This window comes from Centruroides vittatus, unplaced genomic scaffold (genome assembly GCF_030686945.1).
Source record: "Centruroides vittatus isolate TY-2023 unplaced genomic scaffold, ASM3068694v2 contig_8, whole genome shotgun sequence".
Lineage (NCBI taxonomy): Eukaryota > Metazoa > Arthropoda > Arachnida > Scorpiones > Buthidae > Centruroides > Centruroides vittatus.
Genome location: NW_027122517.1, coordinates 345,808 through 373,302, shown reverse-complemented (window position 1 = coordinate 373,302; position 27,495 = coordinate 345,808). Strand labels below are relative to the sequence as shown.

The following is a 27,495-nucleotide window of genomic DNA, read 5'->3' as shown; positions in this document are numbered from 1 at the left end:
TAGCAGTGAAGAGGAGATTGAACTTTTCTATAAAGAACTAAGCACGGTAATAGAGAAAACACCGCAGAGAGATGTGATTATGATTGGAGGTGACTGGAATGCTAAGATTGGAAATAATAATGAAGGTTGGGAAAGACTGCTTGAATTTGCTGTAGATAAAGATTTAATGATATACAACACCAAATTCCAGCAAAAGAACTGTAGAAAATGGACATGGAGATCAAGTGATGGAACAACAAGAAACATGATTGATATGATTTTGATCCAAAGGAGATGGTCAGCATCAGTTCAACAGTGTCAAACCTTTCAGGGAGCCAACATAGATTCTGATCACAGCTTAGTCATTGCAAACATAAAGGTAAAACTGAAGAAGAAAGTTAATGCACATTTCCAAAAGAAAAGAGACATTTCAAAGCTAAACGATGAGAAAATAGGAAGCATATATAGAAATACACTTGAGAAGAAGATAAAAACCCTAGACAGGATGAAAGAGCTAGACACAAGAGTGGAAGAAATAACAAAGGCAATAAGAGAAGCAATTGAGCAAACCCTACCAGAAGAGGAAAAAATCAACAAGAAATGGATCACACAAGAGACCCTAAAGCTTGTCCAAGAGAAAGGAGATCTTAAGCTTAGAAGAGACATTTCTGAAGAGTTGGAGAAACAGTATAAGGTAAAAGGCAATGAAGAGAAAAAAGCAGTTAGGATGGATAAAGCGAAATGGCTAGAGGATCAGTGTAGAAACATAGAAAAATATTATGGTGAATGTAAGACTAGAGAAGTATATAAGATTATCAGAAATGTCAACCAGAAATAGAAACCAAAGCAAATGGCAATCAAAAGACGAGAAGGGAGAGGTTTTAGTGGAGAGAGTGAAAGTCCTACAGAGGTGGACAAGTTATTGCTCTGAACTATACAAGAAAACATTAGATACAGATGTATTAGAGAATCTAGTAACTGAATTAAGGAAGATATTGCCACCAAGTGTTGAAAATCAAAATGATATTATGAGGGAGAAAGTTGAAAGGGCAGTGAAACGGTTAAAAGACAATGAGTCCCAGACATGACAAAATCACGGGAGAAATGATTAAGCATAGAGGCGAAAGCTTAATTGACGAGATACACCAAGTGTGCAATGAGGTATGGAAACAAGGAAAGATACCTAAAGAATGGGCAAAATCAGTATTGCTGACAATACATAAGAAAGGTTGCATGTTGGAGTGCAAAAATTATAGAACGATTGCCCTAAAAAGCCTCATAGGAAAAATTTTGATGATCTTAAAGGACTGAGACTAAGAGAAGAGACTGATGGAAGAACACTTAGCAGATGAACAGGCAGGTTTCAGGAAAGACAGAAGTACAATGCAGGAGATACTAACATTACAGATATTAGTTGAAAAGGCAAGAAGAAAGCAGAAAAACATCTATTCCTGTTTTGTGGACTTTCAGAAGGCATTCGACAGTGTAGACCAAAAAGCCACCTTGGCAGTGCTAAAATTTTATGGAGTGGATCATAAACTAATAAACCTGCTGTTATATTAATGATAATGTAGAAGCAGCTGTGAGATTGCATGGGGAGCTAGGAAACTGGATCAAACCAGAATGAGGCACCAGACAGGGAGATCCCCAACTATCTTCATAAGTCTCTTAGAAAGAGTCATGGATAAGATGATGCAAGAGAATCAAGGAACATCAGTTCACAGTGTAGAATTCAATAACCTGAGAATTGCAGATGACATAGTTATCATTGAAGAAAATGGAGAACAATTAGAGAAAACATTACATCGGCTTAATGAAGAAGGAAAAAGATATGGACTAACTATCAATAGCGAAAAAACTAAGACAATGATATTTGCTGATAACAACATGACAAGAAATATCCTAGTAGATGGGAAAGAAATTGAAAATGTAGAGAGCATTACATATTTAGGAAGCAAACTAACCTGTAATCTGGATTGTAAAAAAGAAATAGAGATTAGAATTGTCTAGGCAAAAACAAATTTGAAAGCAATGGACAAAATCTGGAAAAGTAAAGCAATTAGTTTGCAGACAAAATTAAAAGTATTGAACACCTGCATCTTCTCCTGCATGCTGTATGCCTGTGAGACATGGGTAATAACTAAAGATATGGAAAGAAAAATAGTAGCATTTGAAAGACACTGTTACAGAAAGATCTTACAAATAGGATGGATGCAGAAAGTCACAAACGAAGAACTTTATAATTGGATATATATGAAAAAGAATCTCTTACAAAAAATTATACAATGAAAACTTCAACTGTTTGTGGACACATTACAAGAATGAATGAAAACAGAAAAATTAAGACTTTAGAATATGGTATTACGGATGGATCCAATAAAAGAGGCAGACCATATAGAGAATGGATTGATGACACAAAGAAGTGGAGTGGAGGTACAGGAATTGAGAAAACAGCAATGGATAGAGAGAAATGGAAGAAAATAGTGGAAAAGGCGTAAGACTCCAACAGTCAATGAGCCCAAGGTTGATGATGATTATTAAATTTTACTTTGTTCGTTTCTGAAAACTGAATTCTTTAATATCTTGTTTGATTGCCAACATTCAGACCACAAAATCAATCTTCATCCAGGATTAGACTAATGAAACAAGCTTTCCAAAGCAAAATAAGTCTTTTAATATCAAAACACTTCAGTATGGAAGCAAAGAAAATATTTACTAAGACATTTCTCTTGGACAGTTTTCTGTGTGGAAGTGAATACTTGACATTAGGAAAGCAAGAGAGAAGCTGTCTGAAAGCAGCAGAAATGTGAAAAATGGAGGAGAGTAAATAAAATAAGTTAAATTGAACAGAAAACAAATGAAACAATTCTCAGGGAAGTGACAGAACGAAAAAAGTTAATATAGGAAACAGGTAAGAGGAAAATTTATAGATCATATTATTAGGACAATAATTTCTAAAAACTATCCTTGAAGGCAAAATTCTCAGAAAGGAAGAAGAAGACCAATGAAAAAGTATCTGACAGTGAGCAAGAATGGAGGCCACTTCCTTGACCTCCAAATTACCTTATCCAGTGGATACATCTCAACTAAAGTCTGCAGGAAGCTTACAAATCATCCAATCTTCATACCTGCCCATTCTCACAATTTTTTTTTCTTTAAGATGGCTGACTTCAGTTACTTAATTCACTGAGCCCTTACCCATTTTTCTGACACTTAAGATAGGAATAAGGAACTCCAAACTGTCACCTGCTATGCTAGACAACATGGCTATTCTCCAAACATCATCAAACATCTAATTCATTGTCATTCCTCTGCCACCTCCATCATGCATAACAATCACGCTTATGACACCATATACAAGGGTGCTATGTATGACAAAGACTGACTGCCCTGCACAAGGAAATTGCCAGAAATAATAACCTTTGATTAGCTTTCAGTAGTTCCTCAGTTTTCACTCTCTCCCACAATGCTAAAGACTTTTCAGCTATTCCTCTCCAATCTGATATATATACTCTTCCGTTACAAATCACAGAGCCAATCACAACTTGGAATAAGGTGTGTCTTGGGCTCTTTTATTGCGTATGTCTCAGCTCCATATAACATATTGCAGGTCTAACAACTGATTTATACAATTTTCCTTTCAGATTGCAGCTAACTTTCTTATCACGTAACACACCGTTCAGCTTCCTCCAGTTCATCTATCCACATTGAATTCTATGCTGCACCTCCGAGTCCAATCCTCCTCCCATCTCGACAAATGTCCTAAGATATTTAAAACTCGGTATGAAAGAGAGCAGCACATTTTGGATTTTAATATTACACTCATCTCTACCATTTAGAGTCATATTGTGAAAAGTACAATGCAAAAGAAAAACACACATGTTGATCAATTAAAATAAATTTAATTTTGCGTTGGAAATAAATGGTACAAATTCTTTATATATTTCCGCTGTTCCTTGGTGTTCGTATCATAACTGTAATCTGCATAGTACAGTTCTGTTACAAATGCCGCCCGACAATACTACTTAACTAACGCGCGCGAAATTTAATCGGACTTAAACTAATAGAAAGGGATAGAAGAAAAAGGGAAGTAAGAAGGATTATAGGATAGATTGGTACCCAATTTCTTGGCTGTTGTTGGACGCAGATCCTTGTTTCGACTTATAATGCTTGTATGCTCTCTCTTAAAATGATGGTTTCTTAGCGTTTTCTTCTACTGATCGGATTCTCTTCTCGATCTATTCCTGTTGGTTCTATTCCACAGCGCTCGCCAATTTCTCAATCTTGAGGTTCGCAGCCACACGTCTTTCTTCGTTCGTGTCTGGCCAAAGAATGTCCAGTGGAATGTTCTTTTTCCCAACAGGCTCGTCGCCGTCTATTGTTTCCCCTACCTCCTGGTGGGCTACAGGTAAGTCTGAGTTCTCAGAAGTTCGAGACAATGAAACAAAGAAAATTGGAAAGAAGGATAGATTTATAGAAATAGAATATAAATTAAACTAAAAACTATACATAAATAAAGGCGTACAGCCACAATATAAGCTGTTTTAGTTCTGCTAATCTTCATGCCCCTTTCTTCCAAAACTTTCCTCCAGTCTTCCAGTTTCTTCTCAGCCTAGATTTGGGAAAGTTTACACAGTACAATATCATCCACAAACAGCATATTTCACAAAGCCTCACACTTCACATCACACACCAACACGTCCTTTATCAGGTCAAACAAATAAGGGCTAAGGGCCGATCCCTGATGTAAACCAACAATAACAAAGAACCCTTCTGTAGTGCCCACACTACTCTTAACTTGGGTCTCTGTTCCCTCATACATTTCCTTGACAAGCCTAACATATTTTTCAGGAATATTCTTTTCCCTCAAACCTCTTCCTACCTGTTGCCTTGATACCCTATCATATGCCTTTTCTAGATCTTTGAATATTATGTGTAAATCTTCCTGCATTCCCCTGTGCCTTTCCATCAGCTGTTTTAGAGCAAAGATAGCATTAGTCGTATACCTCTCCAGCAAAAAGCCAAACTTCCTCTTCAATCTCAGATTCCTGCCTAATCCTTCTTTCTACAATTTTCTCCCAAATCTTCATAGTATGGGGCAATAACTTTATACCTCTGTAATTTCCGCATTTCTGTACAGTACATCCCCTTTACCTTTAAAGATCGGCACCAGAATGCTCTTCTCTCCATTCATCTGGGATCTTCTGATGCCAGAGTTTTTACATAAGGTCCCAGAGGATATTAATTCCTTCCTTACCCAAACTTCTCCAAGCCTCAACCAGAATCTGATCAGTGCCTACTGCTTTCTCCATCTTCATTTTCCTAAGCACACTTTCCACTTCTCTACTAATATCTTGCACCACTCCTTCATTTGCCTCTCCATTCTCGTATAAAGTTCTGGGGTTTTCTTTATTCAATAAATTCCTAAAATATTCTTTCCATCTTTCCTTGATCCTTTTGTAATCTTGTAATACAAGATTACGAAAGGGTCAAGTCTTTATCATCTTTGATCAGTTTAATAGAGGTAAAATCTTTTGATGTCTTATCTCTTGCTTTGGCGATTCTCATCAACTGCTTTTCACCCACCACCTTTCCTTTCGAAAACTTTATAAGCCTCTTCTAAAGCCTTTGCTTTCACAATAGCCACTGCCTTTTTAGTCATTTTATTTGCCAAATGGTAAGTTTCTTTATCTTCAGGCCTTCCCATCAAATCCCACCTTTTCTTTGCCTCTTTCTTTTGTTTAACTGCAGTTTGTACCTCAGCATTTCGCCAACAAAGTTCCTTTCCTTCTGGTGATATCTTTCCTGAAGTTTTTCTTAAAACGTCTTCTCCAACTTTCAAAATTCAGTTACTATTCAGCAACCACCATGTTTGTACATCATCCGGAAACTGGATTTCTTTTAACACTTTTACCTTAAACTCTTTCCTTAATTCCTCCTCTTTCAATCTCGACCATTTGATCCTTTTGTGGTTGTTTGTGGAGAGAGAGGCTTGTAAACCCGTGAATGCATGTTACAAGTATGAACACAGAGACTGATACACAATTAAAAGTTCTTTTATTTCTCCTCCAGAACACAATTCTTTTCTTTTCTAATTACAAATGATCCCAACTGGAAGAACTTCACTGAGGAAGGGGGGTCGCCACATACAACGAATTACACCCGCGCTCATAACTCAAGCTTTTTACACCCGACTTAAAACTAAACTTATATCTACCTTAAAAACTAAAAAGGAAAGGGGAAACAGATAGATTTAGGACAGACGGAAAGTATATAGAAACGGATGGAAGGTACCCGGGTCTACATTGATTGGTATTTTCACTGGAGTGTATTTCCACAATAGCAGCCGTTTTTCTCTCTTTTTCTTTGTCCGGCTGTCTGCCCTCGACATTTTTCAATTCTGTCGGTGCTTCCTCGGTTTTGTGTTTATATTCCTTTGGCCTCGACGGTCCTGCAGCCTCTTTTCGATTTTTCCCGTTTCTGGTCGATCACTGGCTCACACTTCTGTTCTTCTCAAGGTCTAGTAGAAAAGTGTTTGTTCTTCTACCACTTAGTCCTCAGGGCTTCTTCTTTTCTTTTGTTCTCACTCCCCCTTAGTTCTTAGAAGGGGTAATCCTGCGATAACGGTTAGATTGTTGAGACAAAGAAGAAAGGAACGGAAATAAGAGAATAGAATGAAGGAAGAAGGAAGATAGAAAATATATATATATGTATTTACAACTTATGAACTAAACAAAAAATAAACAAGAAAACAATATGGCTGACGGCCACACTTTGTTCAATCTGGCTAACACAATTCTTACAATGGTCCATAAGAAGGTCACAATCCACCAGGAGAACTTTATGTTGGGCAGCAACACTTTCTCCATTTAACACCTTACTGTTTTTCACTTCTCTCAGATGTCTCCTGTGGCACAAGAAAAAAAACAATCTGGCTGGATCTACCTCCACTCGTGTATGTAATCAGTTGGTTTGCTTTCTTCTCAGAGTAGGTGTTAAGTAGTGCAAAGTCAAAAGCCATAGCACGATAGACTAGTCTTTCTCTCTCTTCATTCCTTTCTCCCACACTTTACCTTTCAAGAACTCTTCTTCCTCTACCCAACATGGTCATTTACATTAATTATTAATTAATGTAAATAGCATTCTGTATATGTAGCCATATTCTGTTTGCTTCATAAAATACATCAGTTACATGGTGTTTGGCATATTGTACAGAAATCAGCGCCGTAACTATCCTTTTATGCGCCCGGTGCAAGCATCTGTAACTATGCCCCAAAACTATGACCCAAAACTTGGTCCAGGTCATTTTTGCATCCCCAATGTTTTCACCCTGTGCCTGGGCACTGCTGGCAGTGCCCTAGTTACGGCACTGACAGAAATATGTAAATCTCGGATAATTCAAAACACAATAATTCGAAGTTGTGATTATTTTGTCTTTTGAATTTCGAACTATCAAGGATTTCCTGTATATATTTTACAATGCATTCAATTCACATTCCACGTTGTTGGCTTGAATGAAAATGATGTGGAATGTATTCAAGAATAAGAACCAAAACATCAACCAAGATTTTTTTTTAAATTGCTTGTCTTGCATACAATTTAAAAATAAAACATTGGTTGATGTTTGGGTGATTTTTCTTGAATTCAAATGTTTTTTTCTGTATGAATGATTTTGGCTGAAGAGGACTGTTAAATACTGTCAAAAATACTCGCAAAATAAATTATACAGTAGAGCATCGATTATCCGAATACCGATCAACCGAAACATCAATTAATCAAAAGCTTTCCAGTTGGAAAATTTAAATTTCTGCTAGTGCTGTGGCACTGCAATCTTTGGCTATGTCTTGGAATACTTCAATATTATTTTTGTTGGTGTGTGTGTTTTAGCTGGCAGCACTGGTGTGACCATGAGAGGGTACTTAACCACTCTGCAGTGACCGATGGATATATTGATCATGGGCGATCGCGTGGCAGTGGTGAGGAACAAATATATCCATTAAATTCTTTTGGGGGTATCACTAAAAACTACTGCAAAAAAAAAATTCACATAAAAAATGAATTATGTAACAATAAACAAAGACTTTTCTTTACTAGACATAACTGTTTACAAAATCTGTTTCCAAAACGGTAATGAGAAAAAAACGCATGAAAGAATACTTTAAAAATTTCCTATGTTTATTCTCTACTACTTTGGGATAGCACCATATCTGACTATCCCACTATTGAAAGGTTAAGGACACGCCAGGATTCGAACAAATTTTAACATAGGGATAGGTTAATATATTTTTTCATACGTAATCGATTATCTGGAAAATCAATTTTTTGAACAACCCCAGTTTCCAATTGATTCAGATAATCGATGCTCTACTGTATTTACATAATGCTGACAGACAGTGGTATACATTTTATATTAATATTTGGCATGTACATCTATTTAAAACTTATTGAGTTTTATATTATATTTGTTTAAGTTTAGAACTTCCAAACTTCAAAATTTGTATTTTGTTTGATTTTAATCTCAAAACACTATTTATGTATTCAATTTGTTAGTTTTAACTGAGAAAGACCTATGAATAAGTCAAAAACGTTTTTATGGTATTAAACTACTGCTGGAAATCAAAAGGTATGTTTCCTTATCTAGTAGTAATGGTTAATTGGCTTATTCAGTATTTTTAATAATTTGAATTTTTAGGAACCTGTTTTTATATTTAATGTAAAGTTTATTTATACTTTTGTAATATATTTATTTTTTTATTTTCTTATGTTAATTTTGAATTATAATAATGGATTGAAAACTATTCCCAAGAGTCAATAGTCTAATCTTTTGTATAAGTATGCTATTTATAAATCTGATAATTAAATAATTTTATTGCTTATTTATTGTATTCTAAAGAACATTTTTATATAATATGATATACTTCTTGTAGGCATAATATCAGTGGCCAAATCATTAGATTATGAAACTGTACATGAATATATGTTAATCATTCAAGCCATGGATGGCGGAACACCACCTTTATATGGTCAGACAACTGTTAATATTACTGTGATTGATGAAAATGATAATTCTCCTGTATTTATGCAATCATCATATAGTGCTGTTATTAGAGAAGATGCTATTGTTGGTGATAAAATAATTCAGGTATGCTTTATTTCTAAAATAATATACTTTTGTAGAAAAGTTGTATTTTGGTTTATTAACTAATAACCAGTATTACACAAGTTAGGACAATAATTAGAATGATGGTCATGCTAAGGGAATAAATGACAACTCATTTTACACAATGAACATAATTAATTTAATTACAACAGAATATAACAACACATGATCTTTGGATCTTATGCTAATAACAAGGACAACAGGTTTTTCTCATTATTAGTCAAACAGTAGTCAGGACCCAAGATTAATTTTTGAATAAAAAAAAAATACTAAAAAGACATAACTCATAAATAATATCAGGAATATCAAACTAAATATAAAGAAAAATTTCATTAAAACTAAATGATTGCCAAATTAAATTGGGTTATATTGTTGCTACTACAGGCAGCCCTTGAATTTTGCACATAATGGGTTTCTGAAAGTGCGTGCGAATGTTGAATGTTCAAAAGTAGAGGGATGTAAAAAAATATGCACCAAAAACTGTGTTTTAAAGTATATATTTATCAATATGTATACATAATGAAGTTCACAAGGCGTGTTTAAGTGCTTTTGGGTGTTTTCTTTATAAAGTTGTCAAGAGTTAGTTGAATGCCATATCTCATTTTAAATTTGTCAAACCAGCCATTACTTGCTTGAAACACTGTTTGAATCTTCATTTAATCTAGTCTTCCAATCTGTTGATCTTTATGCAAACTAAAAGCTAAGGCTTTTAATTTGCATGAAGATCAACATCAAAATAATGTCTCTCTGAGTTTTTCAATTATTCAAAATTGAAAAACTCAGAGAGACATTATTTTGATGTTGATCTTCAATCCATGATGACAAATATCTTTCCATTTCATCCAATACTATGCTGTGTCTTTTGGAAACAATCTTTGAAGATATATTTCCACAATTTTGAATGTATTCCTTAATTTTACTCTTATTTTTTAAAATTTAACATATCCTAGATCTGTTTACATTGTATTGGGTTGTTCGGAAAGTTCATAGCGATTTTTGATAGCTGACAGTTGAGACACCGATTGACGCAAAAATGATTAGAATTGTACAAACCAATGAATATTACGATAAATGACCTTGAGAATCATCCGTTACAAAAAAACGTTAAGATTATTCAAATAGCGTTTAATTTGTCTCATTGCAAAAATGGATGCGAACAACGTGCATTATCGACTTGTTTCTTTTCTTTTTTCGTAAAGGCAAAAATGCTGTACAAACAGCAAAAAAGATATGTGATGTTTATGGTGCGTGTGCTGTTTCAGAATCAACTGTTCGAAAGTGGTTTGCAAAATTTAAAGTGGTTAATTTCAGCCTTGAAGATGCTCCTCGCTCGGGAAGACCTCCTGTTATTGAAGAGAACCAGATCAAAGCATTATTGGATGAAAACCCTCATTACACAACTCGAGAGATTGCAGACATAGTGAAGTCATCAAACAGTACTGTATTTCAACATCTAAAGAAGCTTGGATACGTGAATCGTTACGACATTTGGATACCTCACGACTTAACGGAAAAAAACTTACTGGATCGTATCTCAATTTGTGATTCTCTTGAAAGACGAAATGAAAATGACCCTTTTCTGAAGCATTTAATGACAGGTGATGAAAAGTGGATCATTTATAACATCATCAGCCGAAAATGATCATGGGGTAAGAAAAATGAATCACCGTTAAAAACTCCAAAGGCCGGTCTTCATCCAAAGAAGGTCATGCTCACTGTCTGGTGGGACTGGAAAGGAATCCTGTTCTACGAGCTGCTTCCACAGAATCAAACAATTGATTCTGATAAGTATTGTTCCCAATTAGATAAGCTGAACATGGCAATTAAAGAAAAACATCCGGAACTGGCCAATAGAAAAGGCATTGTGTTTCACCAAGATAATGCCAGACCTCACACGTCTTTACGAACACGCCAAAAATTATTGGAACTAGGCTGGGATGTTTTACCCCACTTCCCTTACTCACCCGACCTTGCCTCGTCAGACTACCATTTGTTCCGTTCTGTGCAAAATTCCCTTCATGATAAAAACTTTGATTGTTTGGAAGCTTGCAAAAACCACGTGGATCAGTTTTTCGCAGGAAAAACTAGAAAGTTCTATGAAGAGGGTATCATGAAGCTCCCCCATAGATGGCAACACGTCATTAAAAACTATGGCGCATACATAATGGAATAAAAGTATATTTTTAGTTTTAAAACAATTTATTTTATTTCTCTTAAAAATTGCTACGAACTTTCCGAACAACCCAATACAAACACAATTGAAGCAAAAGATTCACTGTTTTCACAACATTTAATTATTTTTATCTTTGTCTCGATTGTATGAAGTTTATGACTCCTTAATTTCTTTTTGTTTGTATCAACACTGCAGTTTCTTCGTTTCTCACTCATGTTTATCAGTTTCTAAGGATAAAATATTTAAACATAAACAAATAAATTGGCAAAACACACAACATGTTGACGCACATCCTAATGCAAGACTGAAACTGTTTTGACTTTTTACTCAGAACATAGTAGTGATTAGGATTCCAAGAAGTCTGTATTGTAGGAAGTAACATGTGTTCGAGAAGGTAGAGCAAGCTACCACACTTTGTAGTGTATGAGTGTTCTGCATGAAAGAAAATTTTTTCATTATCAACAAAACGTTGATTGAAACAATCTAAAACATTGAATTTTTAAATATGTGGAAAATAGCGAATTGTGTGAAATTCGAGGGCCACCTGTATTAATAATTAAACACTGAGTAATTTGACACTAGAGGTAGGCATTAGATGCCATCTCTTATTAAACTTAATAAATTATAATTTAATTAATATTTATTAAATAATTTACAAAATTCTAGAAGGTGCTTAAATTTTCTCTTCTGTCCTCTAGTGCCAAATTACTCAGTATTTAATTATTAATAGCAGTGATAATATAGACTGATTTAATCTGGCAATCATTTGACTTTAATATAATTATTAAGCTTTGAGATATTTATGTAAAAAAATTCCATTTGATTATAAAAAAAAGTTTGCTTCTGATTCCAAAACCTTATGGGGAATGTATTACTAGATTTTCTTAGTATGTTGTTTCTCATTCTAATAGTCACATTCTAGACAATAAAGAGATTTATAAATTGATTAAGAAACAATATTTAACATTTCACACAATTCTTCCTTTCAGTCTTAATTCTAGTAATTTAATTGTGTTGCAATTTTAAAAAATTGTGGACCTATAATTTTTTACTGTTGTCCATCAGGCTGTGTCTTTCCTTAATTTCAAGAATGATGTTAGATAGATGAAAGTTTATGGACAGGAAGCTCCAATTAACTGTGTACAAACATCTGGTCTAGACTAGAAGTCATGTAATTTCAATTTAAAAATTTTCTCCAGAACAGAGTTACATAGATGACTGGCATGACTCTGGGAAAAGTGTGATGTACAGGGACAAGACACAACTAATGTCAGATCGAGACCATAAGATATATTTTAAATTAAATAAATTAAAAATTCGATTAAAAATTACAGTCTGGCATTGTGGCAATGTTACAATAATTTTTGCTTGTTGGAATTCCCTTTTCTTTTGATCAAGTATGTTTATGAAATCCTAAAATTGTATTCTACACATTTTAGTCCTGAATATATCCATTCTTTTTTTTATATTGGTTTTCTTTCAATACTTGCTGCTGTTTTACCTCACATTTTTAATTAATTAATTCAGACTGGTTTTATCTTTAAAGAATAGTATTCATCTACAGTTATAGCAATTCCAAAAAAGAATAGCAGTTGTTATTGCTCTATTACATTGTCTTCTGCAATTATAAAAATTTTTGAAAAAAGCATTTTTGATTACCATATTTATGCATGTATAGGCCACGTGTGTATATAAGCCATACCCTGTTTCTGAAGTTGATGTACTTGGAAAAAAATAAAAATCTCAAAATTCCATTGAGGGATGAGAGTAGAGATGCAGGTATACAGAAATATAGTAACACTGCAAATTCCAAAGGGATGAAGTGATGGTTAATGCTTATTGTTGAGTGTCTACTCAGTGCATGTTAAACTTGGGTTGAATGCAGTGAGTTAAACAGCAAAGTTTAAATTGCAAGAGGTGCATTTTGCACAAGAAAATGGAAATCATGAAGCAGGAAGAAAGTTTGATGTAGATGAAAAGAAGTGTGATGATGGATTCAAACAAAGGATACTATTGAGAAAACATCACAAAATCAGCAATTGTTTCGTGGAAAGAGAGCAAAATATTCTGACCTGAAAGCAAATCTGTTGAGATATATCTGTGAAATTTGGCAAATGGAATTTTTTGTCTGTTGAAATGATTCAGTTTGAAGCTTGAAGAACTGCCCAAAATATGAGAATTCTCGAAAGCAAATTTAACAGAAGTTACAGCTGGGGAAGACATTTTATGGCACAGTGTGAGCTAGTGATTCGGCATCAAATTTCAATGGTACAGTGGCTTGTTGACACCTACCTAATTTTAAATTGCTTTAAAATTATTCATTATCTTGTGTATATGCTGCAGTCCAATTTCAGTCAAAAAATTTAGAGCAAAAAGTGTGGTCTATACATGTGTAAATATGGTATTTACATTTTCCTATAATTGTTAGAATAAGATGTTAGCATTGTGATATTCGTAATAAATTTGTAGCTTGAAATTTATCGTCATTTCAGTTAACTGTTAAAATTTTGTTGCAGACATCAATGTAAGCTGGGAAAATTTTGAAAAAGTTTGAAACATAAATAAAAGTTTTCTTTTCTTTTTTATTAACAGTATTTTTCACTAATAATATACAAAATATCTTTTTTGGACAAAAATTATTTTTGTTTCTTTATTCATGACACAACAAAATAAAATTGTCACCTTAAATATTTTGGCTATAATGTGGCTATAATCAAATAATTAATACAAATAAATTTGGTACTAGAGGTAAGCATTAGATGCCATCTCTTATCTAAATTAATAATTATAATTTTAATAATTTAATAAATAATTTAGAACATTCTGGAAGAAGAAAACTGACCCAGGTGGGGCTTGAACCCACAGCCTCCGTTTGCCATGCAGCACACTACCAATTGCACCACCCAGACCCCAAGCCAGCTTTTGCTTCCAGAAGTATTTAAATTTTGATATAATCTTGCATGGTTATTAATGGCACAGGCTAGAGAAGACTCCTATGTCAACAGCCAATTTACATCTCCTCTGCAGCACTCAGCCGTTAGTAACCATGAAAGGTTATATCGAAATTTAAATACTTCTGGAATTGAAAGTTGGCTTTGGGTCCGGGTGGTGCAATTGGTAGTGCACCGCACAGCAAACAGAGGCTGTGGGTTCAAGCCCTGCCCTGGGTCAGTTGTTTTCTTCCAGTATGTTCTAAATTATTCATTAAATTATTAAAATTATAATTATTAATTCTGATAAGAGATGGCCTCTAGTACCAAATTTATTTGTATTAGTTATTTGATTATAGTCATATTATAGCCCAAATATTTAAGGCAGTCGTTAGATTAATATATTAACTCATCAGGCTATGAGATGCGTATTGTATATAAAATGACTCAAACCAAAAAACAAAACAAACAGAAAAAGAAAATATAAAAAAGTTAATCTAATGTATTTCTATTGTCTCTACCTATTAAGGTTCAAAGGGTTAGAAAGCCCAGTTAGTAAAAATGTTAAGAAAATTAAGATAGATTGAGAAAAGAACAGTTAGCAGAACTTCTATTTCCACCCTTTGTTCTCCTTGAGGGTTTCTTTTTTAAAAGGGTTGTACTCTGAGTTTTAGTTACTTCTTCCATGCTACACCTTGAGCCATATTCTGGCCACCATCTCTGGTCTCTCATCTCTCACGAGCTGATTGCTCATTGGTTAATCATTTGTTTATGTCTCGAGAGATCATCATGTCTCTCCACACACAACTCTGGACAACTTTTTCTCCGAATATTTTCTCGTTTCACAGAGACAAGCGAATAGTTATCTTTCGACCCGTATTTTGTCTTTTGTCTCGGTTTTGTTATATCCAATATGGATGACTGGATGCTACTTGTGCTGTAAAATCATATTAGAGAACGTTCTCTATCTCGGGAAAAAATATTTTGAAAAAGAAAATGCTTCAGATTTTTTTCCAGTGTCTACTTGGAAATGCCACTGATTCCATTTTTTTAATTATACTACATTAATTACTGAACTGTTGAATATGATGTTGATCTAACTTATATAGTTAAGGAGAAATTAGATGGTAATATTTTGAAAAATATCTAAGTGCACACACTTTTCTAACTTCAGTTATTAAAATCTTTATTTGTTAAGAGACAAATTGACATTTCAATCTGGAAAAACGTTATAAATCAAAAAACATATATTTGTCTAAATTACGTGCTTTGTTTGAATGCGTGCTTTCCTTGCCACGTGATCTATAATTACATACTCTGCATTTTCCACATATGGGACCAAGTAGAAGTACCGGCAAAGATCAAGAAACTCCTGTAAAAAAGCCCAAATTTTGTCCCTGAGGATGCTATGAATTGGGAAACTTCCATACAGGAAATTGAAAGAGGTCAATAGGCACAAGTGAGTTCGATTTATATTGGATAAAGAGTACTACAGATGGAAAGCGGTCATTAGCAACCAACAGAGAAGCCGAACAGGAGATATTAGAAGCGGTGACATCCAACTCGCTGAAGATTGGTTGAAATGCAATGATCTGGTGATGACTAGAGCAGATAAGAGTAAGCAGTTAGTTATCATGAAAAGGTTTACATATAACAAAGCACTCATGGATTACATTGAAGAGACTGGATGTGAGAATGTCAACACCAAGGTAATTGGAAATTTGGATAGAAGGGTCAGGAAACTAGAAGTCTCTAATTTCTCCACAGCTTTACTTTTTCTTAAGAAGTGTAGGAACCCTAGGCCCAGGACACCTAGGTTATTTGCTTTTGCTAAAGTACACAAAGTCGGTAAAGAAATAAGACACGTTGTAGAGAAATACAGGGGTCCCACGTTTGTATTAGAAAAGAAATTACATAAATTTTTATCATTACAATTGGACACTGATACGCTAGTTGCACGTGATCCTCTAAATGTGGTAAAAGACTTAAAAAATATTTCGTTAATGGAAGATGAAGTTGCAACTGTTTTTGACTATGAGAACATGTATTCTTCAGTTAAGATAGAGCTGTGTGTGGAGGCACTTTTGAATTTTTCATACAACAAGAACGCGGAGTTGCTTAATTACACGAACGAAATGGAGGAGATGGCTAGATTGGTATGCCATGAATCTTGTTTCGCCTTTAATTTTCAGTTGTATAGACAGAGAAGAGGGGTTCCTATGGAAAGCCTGCTCTCAGGGATCCTGTGCGAATTGGTAGTTAGGAGACTAGAAAGAAGAATTCTTTACAATTTTACAGACAGTATAGTTTATTTCAGCAGATATGTTAATGACCTATTTATATTATTGAAGAATAACAGCAGAGTTAAAGATTTTATTGTTAAGATCAATGATGATAATGATGGCCTTACTTTAAGATTGGAACAGAAGAGTTCGTTGGATGTGCATTTTCTAGATATTAATATCAAGTTCAGAAAAGACCATTTATCTACTAGTGTTTTTATTAAACCATCCCACAGCTCTTTGTATATACCTTCCCAATTCAGGGATCCATTTAAGTATAAATTGTGGCTTTCTGTGCTTTATCAAGAAGGGCTTTCTTGTATTGTGACAGAGTACAAGACAGGATTAAAGAAATAGATAGAATAACGAACATGGCCCGGATCCTAGGTTACTAAAAAAGCACAATTATAAGAATGGTTAGGAAATTTGAAGCGAACATCAAGAAAAAGTCTTTTAAAGATGGTCCCACTGGAGTTGTAAAATTTACATATAATGAAAGTATGAATAAAGTTATGAAGGAAATTGTGGGCAGAAAAGACTTGAGAATGCTTATGAAAAGGGCACCAAATCTATACAAAATCCTGAGAAATGACAAAGATAGTATAAAGCCAGAGGAGAGAGCAGGGGTTTATAGAATTCCGTATTGGACAGTTGGGCATTAAAAAACATTACATTGGAGTAATTACCAGGAGCTTGGGACTTAGACTCAAGGAACATAATTATAATATCAGAAAGGAGTCTAATTCTACAATTTTATCCCAAGTGGCACAAACAGAAGGTTCTGTAGTCAAGTGGAAATATGCAGCCATCATCAAACCTTTATATTCCCCATCTTTGGCAATGACCGCTGAAAAGATCCAGATTTATAGAAGCAGACTACAGGAGAAATGGTTGAATGCAAGGGATGCAAAAAGTCTTCCCTCTGCATGGAAATTTATGGTTAAAAAACTTACTAAAAACTCTAACCAATTAAACTAGGGATTTTGATAGAGCAGTTATGTTAATTTGAATTTATTAATTTTATGTAGTTTTTTTTTTGTTCTGTTTTTTGTTATTCCCTTGATTATTTTAATTTTTTGATTTTTAATTTTAATTTTGTTTTTACGTTATTCCATTGGTTATTTAATTTTTAATTTGAATTTTGTATTCTATTAACAGAATTGTGAAATCTGGAAGTTAAGAACCTAAATTTCTAAATTATTTCACTCCTGTTATACAATGGCTTAATCAACAAAATTCTGTAACCGAGAAAATGTTGACCCTTGACTGGCCCCAATCGTCCCCTAACTGTCAATAAGCCATTGTTCCCTCACAGCAGGTAGATTAACTTGCACGATAATTTGCAGTTAGCGTCCAAACTCGTCGTTTGTTTTGAATTCCGGGAACACCTATGGCCCTAATTGTAATCCACTGTCGATCACGTGACCGATTTTCTCATCAAGAATCTATAAAAGACGCTTCCTTCCCCCCTAAGACGACTCTCCGATCGTCTCTCCATTACGAAGTGCACTGCGCTGTTGACCGAACCCAAAAGTTTCTAAATTTCTAAGTTTTTAAGTGCCATTGTCCAGTCTACGAATTTCTAAGGTTCTACGTGCCACCATCCAATTAACTGACTCTCCATCATCTTGAAGATTATTATCACTTCTGAGTGAATATTTACCTACCAGGACATTCACTGGACTCCGTCTATTATGGAATTTATAGAGGTATGAACGAATATTTGTAAACTCTTTCTCTCCGGCTCCCCCTTGTGTATATGAGGGTAGAAGGGTAGTTTTGTTCATTTCGATTTTAATAAATCTTGTTTTGTTATAACATGGTGTCTTTCTTGACTGTCGGCTTTGCCTTATTGTCAACCCCATCCTTCCACCTCCTCCACTCGTGTAACATGTAATGCGCCATCAACGTTACAGCCATCCTTGACAAGTGAGTCGCCGGAAAGGGAGGTACGACTCCCTCTTACCTCCCCGGGATCTCGCAGAATGCTTTAGTTTCAATTTTGTTCACGACCTGAGGATGGCCTGTAAATCAGGCTGAAAACGTTTGTTAGTGTAATAAATATGTTTCTCGACAAGAATAAGGTGTTATTTATGTGTTTGTGTTTAAAGTATAGTTTGAAGATTTTTGTAAAATTTATTGTTTCAGGTAATGGCAACAGATTCTGACAGTATTCCAAATTCTCAACTTACATATGCCATTGTAGGAGGAGATCGACAGAATCAATTTGAGATAGACCATTTGAAAGGCTACATAAGTGTTTCATCTAGTTTAGATAGAGAAAAGGTAAGTCTTATTCTTCTGTTTCAAATTCTAGTTTATTTAGATTATATTAATTCTAGCAGGTAGGCCCAGCATTGCTCGGACAAAAGTAACGATAGCGAAGATTAAGATTATTATGTTATAATCAACCTTACCCGTTTTCACAGAATGCAAGAAACAGGGTCCCCCTGTTTTCAGACAAATTTGAGAATTTTTAGATGGGTCTGAAAATATGTTCAATTTCCCACAAAAATGAAAAAAACTGCATCTGCATCTTGCATGTTCCTTTTTCTTAACAATTCCATTGTTACTTAACACTTCCATTATTGATGGAAGTGTTAAGCCTTAATCCTGTCCCTCTCCCCCATGGGGAGGAATTTTGAAAAATCTTTTCTTAGTGTGCATTCTCGTGACGTACCCTAACTGTTTACCAAATTTCAACTTTCAACTCCTAACTGTTTGAGCTCTGCACTGATTATTATTATTATTATTATATACGGGTTTAGTGAGATATACTCGGTTAACACCGGTGACTGTGTACTATGCCAGACCAAAGTCAAGGCATAGTAACCAAAACAAAAATTAAAGAAGTGTATTGATGTGTGTGTCTGTATTCAGGAATTTCCTCACAATATGACATGCATTCAATATAGTGGCCTTCTGTGGTGTGGTGTATGTGTTTTTATTCAATTGTAATGTGCCCATGTTCCAATACTGTCTGTGGAATGTATTTGTAGTATAGTTTGTGGATGTCTAATAATTTGTGCTTGTTTGCAAGCTCTTGGTGTATTATATTTGCTACTTGATTATGTCCATGTAAATAATCTGTCTGTGCCAAGAGTTTGCATCCAGAAGTGATGTGTTGTGTAGTTTCTGGCATGACGTAACATTTTCTGCATGTGTCATTCGTGAGTGTTGTATCTTTGAGTATGTGTTTTCTGTAGTTTTTAGTATTTATGACCTGATCCTGTATGGCAATCATAAATCCTTCCATCTCCCCAAAGAGGCATCCCTGAGCTAACCAGCTGTTTGATGCAGTTTTGTCAACAAAATCCTGGGCCAGGTCATAGAAATTCCTGCTATGGAGTGCCTTTTGAGCCCACAATTGCTTAACAGTGTCTATGCTCTTTATATGTTATGTTGTGTCCATACAACATGAGTGTAAGTTTAATGGTGTGTTATTTGAGTCTGCTAAAGTTACTGCTTTATGTAACTGTGATGTTTCTTGTTTTCTGTGGAAAAACTCTCACAGTGACTGTATTTGTTTGTAGTGAAGGTTAACTATGTCAATCAGGCCACGTCCACCATCTTTACATGGAAGGGTTAATCTTTCTGGGGCAGATTTAGAGTGGTGATGTTTTTGCTTAGTAAGTGTTGTTCTTGTTTTCCTTTGGAGTTGCTCGAGATCTGTGTTAGTCGAACGTATAACTCCAAAAGAATATGTGAGTACTGGGATGACATACGTGTTTATTGCTTTAACTGTGTGTTTTGCATTTAACTCTGTTATGAGAATAGTATTTAACCTACTTTGGTATTATTTAATTAATCTTTGCTTTATTTGTGTATGTTCTGTTAGTTTGGCCTGTTGGAATCCTAAATACTTATAGAACTCGCCCTCTTCCATGAATTCAATAATGTCTCTGTTTCCAAATGCAAAATCTTCTTTCTTCTGGATTCCTTTTTCTATGTGAAGTGTTTTGCATTTGTCTAGGCCAAACTCCATTTGTATGTCCTTGGTGTATGAATGTGTGATTTGTAGGAGTTGATGAAGTTGTTTTTGTGTGGATGCATAAAGTTTTATGTCATCCATGTACATGAGATGTGACAGTGTAAACTGTGTTGTTTTTTCATGTCTGATATTGTAGCCATATTGTGTGTTGTTTAACATGTTGGATAATGGGTTCAGGGCTAAGCAGAACCAGAGAGGATTCAAAGAATCTCCTTGAAAAATTCCTCGCCTAATGAATATTTAGTTTGTTTGTATGGAAGTGTTACTAACCCTGAGATCTAGTGATGTTCTCCAGTGCTGCATAGTGTTTTGAAAGAATGTAATGCGTGATGGATGTATTTTGTACATGTGTAGAATATGTAGCAGCCAACTGTGTGGAACACTGTCGAATGCTTTTGTGTAGTCTATATATGCCATGTGTATGTTTCTGTGTTGTTTGTGTGCTTGCCATAGAATGACTCAATCTATGAGTAACTGTTCTTTGCATCCCCTGTGATTTTTACGGCAATCTTTTTGTTGTTCCGTAAGAATGTCGTGTTCTTCGACATGTTTGTATATTTTATTTGCGATACAGGATGTCAATAATTTGTTGGAAGACATGTAATTGGTCTGTATTGTGTGGGGTCTGTGGTATTGTTGTTTTTAGGTTTCATGTAGGTGATGCCCCGAGTAAGAAATTTTGGCATGTCTTGTGGATTGATGATGATGTGTGTTAGGTGTTTAGCTATTCCTGGTGCAGTGATGTAAACTTTTTGTACCAGAAATTGTGAATGTTGTCTACACCAGGTGTCTTCCAGTTGTGTGTTCTGTTACCAGAGTAGTGGATGTCGTGTATGTTTATTTCAGCTCAGGGCATAGTTGGTATGTTATGCAAGTCTTTGTTCTCCTCCTAGATCCAGCCTGCATCAGCATTGTGCATATCAGCACTGGACCAAAGAGAAGACCAATATGTTGTGAGTTCTTCTCCTGTTGGTGTGCCACTGTGCTGTGTATCAGTGTTTGTTTTGGTACTGATTTGTCTGTAGAAGAGTTTTTCATTGTTTGTGAATAATTTATTTTGTTGTTTTTGTAGTGAACATGTTTTGTTTCGTTTGAGTCTCTGTGATTTGGTTGCAAGTTTTTGTTTTAGTGTGTTGATGTATTCTGTAATGTATGTGTTGTGTTCAAGTATGATATAAATTATCTACAGAATCAAAATTGCAGCAAGAAACACTTTATGATTTTAATGATAAACAAACTTTATTTTTATATTGCTTTAAAAATCAATTCTTTAAATATTTCTTAAAAAAAATTGATGAGACTTCGATGTTTTTTTACCTGGACCACATTTCATCAGAGACAAAAACTTCTGAGTGTTATCTTTGTTATTTTTCATTGACTATGTATTTCGGGTGCAAGATTTTTTCGTGTAACTTGCACCCTTCATCAGGTGTTACATTTCTACAAATTGGTGTAAATACAATTATTACGGTAAAATTACAACTTTACAAATTACAACTATTACTACAACTTCCATTATTTGGATATATTTACACAATAGTGAACTAACGTGTTTTATGTTTAGACATACAGCTATGCAACATACAACATCAACACTGCATAGCTATATGTCTAAACATCTTGACAAAAGAGTCCAAGCAAGTCCTGATAAAAAAAACCAGATTGTTATATTAATTGAGAGATTAAATGGTAAAAAAAATGTTGAAGAGGAATAATGAGATATGCAAATCGAGCCTACAGATACAGAAAAAAGTAATTTGACACTCAAGGAAAAGCTTCAGCTGGAAATAGAAAACAGCATGAAAATGATGTCTCCTGAAGCATTAAATGAAAATGATTTTTTCAAAATTCTTAAGAAAGAAATGAACCTGTATGAGTCTTCAATTTCTACTAAGAGCTATAATCTAAAGCATGCTTATAAGTATTTACTAACGATTTCTTCAACTTCTATCAAATGTGAATGCTCTTTCTCAACAGCTGCATATATGTGCAACAAATTGAGAAACAGACTTGGTGATGAGACACTGGATGCGTTGTTATTTCTCAGATCATATTTTCAGAATTTAAAGTAGAATGTTCGTATTAGATAAGTTTTCTTTATATTTAAGAAAAATGTGACTGATTAATATTATTTTAAAATACTTTTTGCTAAGAAACTTACTTTACTACCTACTTACTAGGTTGTCTACTCATGAAAGTCATCTATTCAGTCGATGTTAAGAGAGATTTTTGTTAATTTTCAACGTACATTTGCACAGTTTGTTACATAAAGGTTTTTGAATTTATGTAAGTTTAAAGAGATCTCACTGATGCTTGAAAAAGAATAACTTTAACTTGAAGACTGAGTGATTTTTAAGTCTGATTAGTCTGACTCTAAGTCTGATTAGTTAGAGTGATTAGATTAGCTAGTGTATACCGTAAAATATGTTGATTTTTGTCTAAATTTTGATTTGTTGATTGTAAGCAGAGTTTAAAATTTGCTACTCATTAGCACTCCTCCCCTTGAACTCCACATCTGTAGTTGTCGAGAATTCAGATAAATGAGGGGGTTACGAAGGGGAAGAAATTGCTTGGTCAGGGGAGAGAAGAGAGTAAGGTCCCCCACCTTTCAGATTGGACATTTGTGGAACGAATATTAAATTCATCTGTGCTTGTGATTACCTTTCTTTTTATTCCAAATATTATATTTTTAACATTTGTAATATTACATTGATTAAAGAGCTGATTTCTGTAAGATTTTCTTACTTTTTATTAACCCTCAATATTAAAATGATCCCAGGATTAGAAATAAGGGCAGGAATCAAATTCCCTACATGTGTCAAAATAGACTACACTAGTGATGAGTGATATTTTACTACCAGTGATGACAAATATTAAAAAATATCACAGTTGGGACTTGTGATTGAATTAGCTTCTCACAGATTTTTTTAATATAAACTATAAATTAAGAAATATAAAAGTATGAAATGGTTAATTGATTATTAGTCAGTTAATGAAATATCTATTTGTTATCCTGTTACTTTTAATGTAATTAATTTTATTTCTTTTAGATATCAGCCTATGTTTTAGAAGTTGAATGCACAGACAGTGGCACTCCTTCACTTTCTGCTGTTGGTTTGGTAAACATAGAAGTTTCAGATGTCAACGATAATCCTCCAAATTTTTCTCAAGCAAATTATACTGCTTTAGTTCAGGTATATTAGTTTTAAATTAATTAAACGTTATTGATAATCATGTTGATTTTTACTAAATTGTTCATATATATTTTCATTAATTATAAAATAAAATTAATATATTATCTCTTCATTCAAGTAATGGCCTTTTGAAAAATGTCTGAGCGAGTTGGAAATTAAATAAAAACGAGTAGTTATTTATTGTGATGTCGTCACAATGCCGGGTTGCAATTTTTCGTTACAATACACTTAAATTTTGTAGTGTCTTGTCCCTGTACATCATACTTTTCCTGTTAAATAATAAAGTCATGCCAGTCATGTAGCTAACTCCATTAGAGAAAAAATTTTCGAATTGAAATGATGTGACTTCTGGCCCAAAACAGAAGTTCGTATATAATTAATCAGGCCTCTTGTCTGTAATCTTTTCATATCTGGTCTTGACTTTTATCTATCTAATATCATTTTCAAGATTAAGGAAGGTCAGACGGCAGACTGGCAACAGTGGGAATTTTGCAATTTTTCCGAATTACAGCCCAAAAACTAAAAATACAAATTTAAAAATTATTTTAATTATATTCAAAAATATTATCTTTGTTTACAAGAATACATTTATATTCTTATGTTATTTAAAAAAGATTTTTGACTCTCTGAAATTACAGTATGTGAAATGATAATTACTTTTTTATGTTATCAGTGTTGCTGAGAGCAAATAACTAAGTCCAAAGAATCACTTGGCGTTGATAAAATTAAAAGTTTATTATTTACAGTTAATATCGATAGTTTCCAATTGTACACATTTACTAACTAGGAAAGTACAAAGATACTTGGGACCACGTAACAATATCACCAATTGATCCCCAAGTGCCAATAAAACAAAGGACTTATTCTAACTTATGTCTAGCTTACCTATAGCTTAACTAAATTTACAAAATAAAGGGCCCTAGATCAAGATGGGATTGATAAGAATTAGAAGATTTGATTTTTGATAGAAAAAGAAAAAGAGTTAAAAGGGGGTGACTGGCAAAAATAAACCTTGATTCCATTATTCCTGAGGGGTCTTCTTTCCATACTTGCTGACATCTAGGTCTTCTCCTTCCCAGCTCTTTTCTCCAAAAAGTTAACGATTTTTCCCAGTTTTTTTCTCTCTCTCTCTCTCCTCTTGTGCCAGTCCCCTTTGACCAATCCGGTGTCCCTCCTTTTTCCCCAGAGACCCATTGGACCAATTACGGTGAAGTCAACTGAACAAAGCCTAAAAGTGAGGTTTTAGAAAGAAAAATGATGGAAGAAAAAGAAACAAAGAGAAAAACAAGGCTCAACAAAGCCAGATCAGTATGAAAAGTTTTTTTCATACTGATCTGGCTTGGTTGAAAAAAAGTGCAGCAGTATGAAAAAAGTGCAAGTGCAGCAGTATGAAAAAAATTACATAGTAATTTTTTTCATACTGCTGCACTTGTAAGAAGGGCACTATTACAGTAGAGCGTCGTATATCCGAATCAATTGGGGACTGGGGTTGTTTAGATAACCGATTATGTACAAAAAAATATATTAACCTATCCGATGTTGAAATCTTTTTTGTTGTGAGTCGCTTCGTGTTGAATTTTTATCGATTTTAAGCCTAACGAAAATTTTTATAATAAAAATCGAGGCTATTGTATTGTTAAAAATTATTTCTTTATTTTGTACAAACAAAATAAATATATTGAAAAATATAAAAACAAATAAATTATACTTCAGAAGTTAATCTAGTGCAAGAAGTATGACACGAAGGGAAAAACACGTACACGTGTTGATCAATTAAAATAAATTTTATTTTGCATTGGAAATAAATATTACAAATTCTTTATAGATTCCCGCTGTTCCTTGGTGTTCAGATCATAACAGTAATCCGTGTAGTTCAGTTCTGTTACAAATGCCGCCCGACAATAATACTTAACTTAACTAATGCGCATGAATTTTAATCAGACTTAAAACTAATAGAAAGGGATAGAAGGAAAAAAGGGAAGTAAGAAGGATGATAGGACAGATGGGTACCCAATTTTCAATGAATATTCGACGCAGATCCTCATCTTGACAAACAATACTCATATGTTCTCCTCTTTAAAAAAAAATGACCTTTTCTTAGGATTTGCTTTCAGGTCTGGATCGAATTCTCTTCTTGATCTACTCCTTAAGGCCCTCTTCCACAGTGCTTGCAAATTTCTGAATCACGAGGTTCGCCACCACATGTCTTTCTGTTTTTGTGTCTGGCCAAAGAATGTCCACTGGAATGTCCCTCTTCCCCTTCAGCCTCGTCACCATCTATCGTTTCTTCCTTACCTCCTGGTGGGCTTCGGATAAGTCCGAGTTGTTGGAAGTTCGAGACAAAGGAACAAAGTAACTTTGAAGGAAGGATAGATTTATAGAAATAGAATATAAATTAAACTTAAAAAACTATACAGAATAAAAAGGCGTACAGCCACACTAGTATCAAAAACATTCGATTCAGCATGACAGTCCGACTGGAAAGCTTTCGATTAACCGGCTTTTGGATAAACGATGCTCTACTGTACTTCCATTGACGCAGCTAGCAGCAAAAATCTAATTAGACATCATCAGAGTGGCAGTATCTCGTGCTGGATTCATGCGTGGCAAATATGAACATGTACAGTACTCCGTAAGATAAAAGAGTCCTTATTCCCAAGTACCACGCTGTACAGAAAAGAAAAAGCATCCGTGATCCAGTCTACATTGCCATACTTCGGACCACCCTCGATACGCATCAGCCGCATCTTTCGGCGGTATAACTTCATTCTACTACAAATATAATAATCACTTCATGCCGACTTTTGTTAATATTATAACTTACACTTTCGTGTTGTGGTGTTACGAACGTTAACTGTTTGGGATGAGTTCACAAGCACTTTCGATAGCATACAGCTACCATCTTCAGGTGAAATTCGAATATAATCCGGCTCTGGGCCCAAATAAAACTACTAAAAAGATTTAATATTCAAAAAGAATTATTATTTGGGAGAATCTTTATATATCGACCCTAACACCGTGCAACGCAACAACGCTAGAAATTCCGCAAATATGGATAACATTATTTAAGACACTATAATCTGCATTTCTAGTGCTCCAATGTGGCTCAACATGCATTGATTGTGAACACTACATCATCTAAATTGCTGTCCAATTTTTGAACCACATTCCGTTTTTAAATTAAATTGGTGTTCCCTCTGGCCTCTTCGTTCGAATCAACAAGCTGTTCGAAAGCTAAAAATTGAAAACAATTATATTCGAATTTCACCTGAAGATGGTAGCTGTATGCTATCGAAAGTGCTTGTGAACTCATCCAAAATAGTTAATGTTCGTAACGCCACAACACGTAAGTGTAACTTATAATATTCATTCTACCCATAACCCCTTTACCAAACCTACGCAGGTGTATCTGTAATGATTGTAACAAGCTAACTACTTTAGAAAAATCAGGGGTTTACTCAATACACCTGGAAAATCCGACAATGGGATTAACTACAAGATATATAGGAGCAACAGCAAGAATGCTCGCCACCCGCCTAGCAGAGCATCAAGACGGTGTAGCCAAGGGTAGATATACCACAGAGCTCACTAAAAAGTTCTTGAGCAAGGCTACAACATGTTGTGGTCTGGAAATATTAAAATGCTTTAACAATCGAGGGCTTGTATTCATCTGGGAAGCGTTTATCACAGCTACTACAGAAGCATGCAATGTTTCCATCCTTGATCTACCCAGGGTGTGGGTAGCTTTGTACCAGCGTTTAAACAACGAAATGCACCTAACATAGC

General features: G+C 34.5%; 1 protein-coding gene across 1 annotated transcript in view; it reads left to right on the top strand.

Annotated features, from left to right (window-relative positions):
• Positions 1-27,495, top strand: part of LOC136981990 (fat-like cadherin-related tumor suppressor homolog) — a 461,240-nt gene that overhangs the window by 323,271 nt on the left and 110,474 nt on the right. The window contains 3 exon segments of the mRNA XM_067278416.1: positions 8,907-9,121; positions 18,673-18,810; positions 23,566-23,709. Of these exon segments, the coding sequence (XP_067134517.1) occupies positions 8,907-9,121; positions 18,673-18,810; positions 23,566-23,709 (497 nt within the window).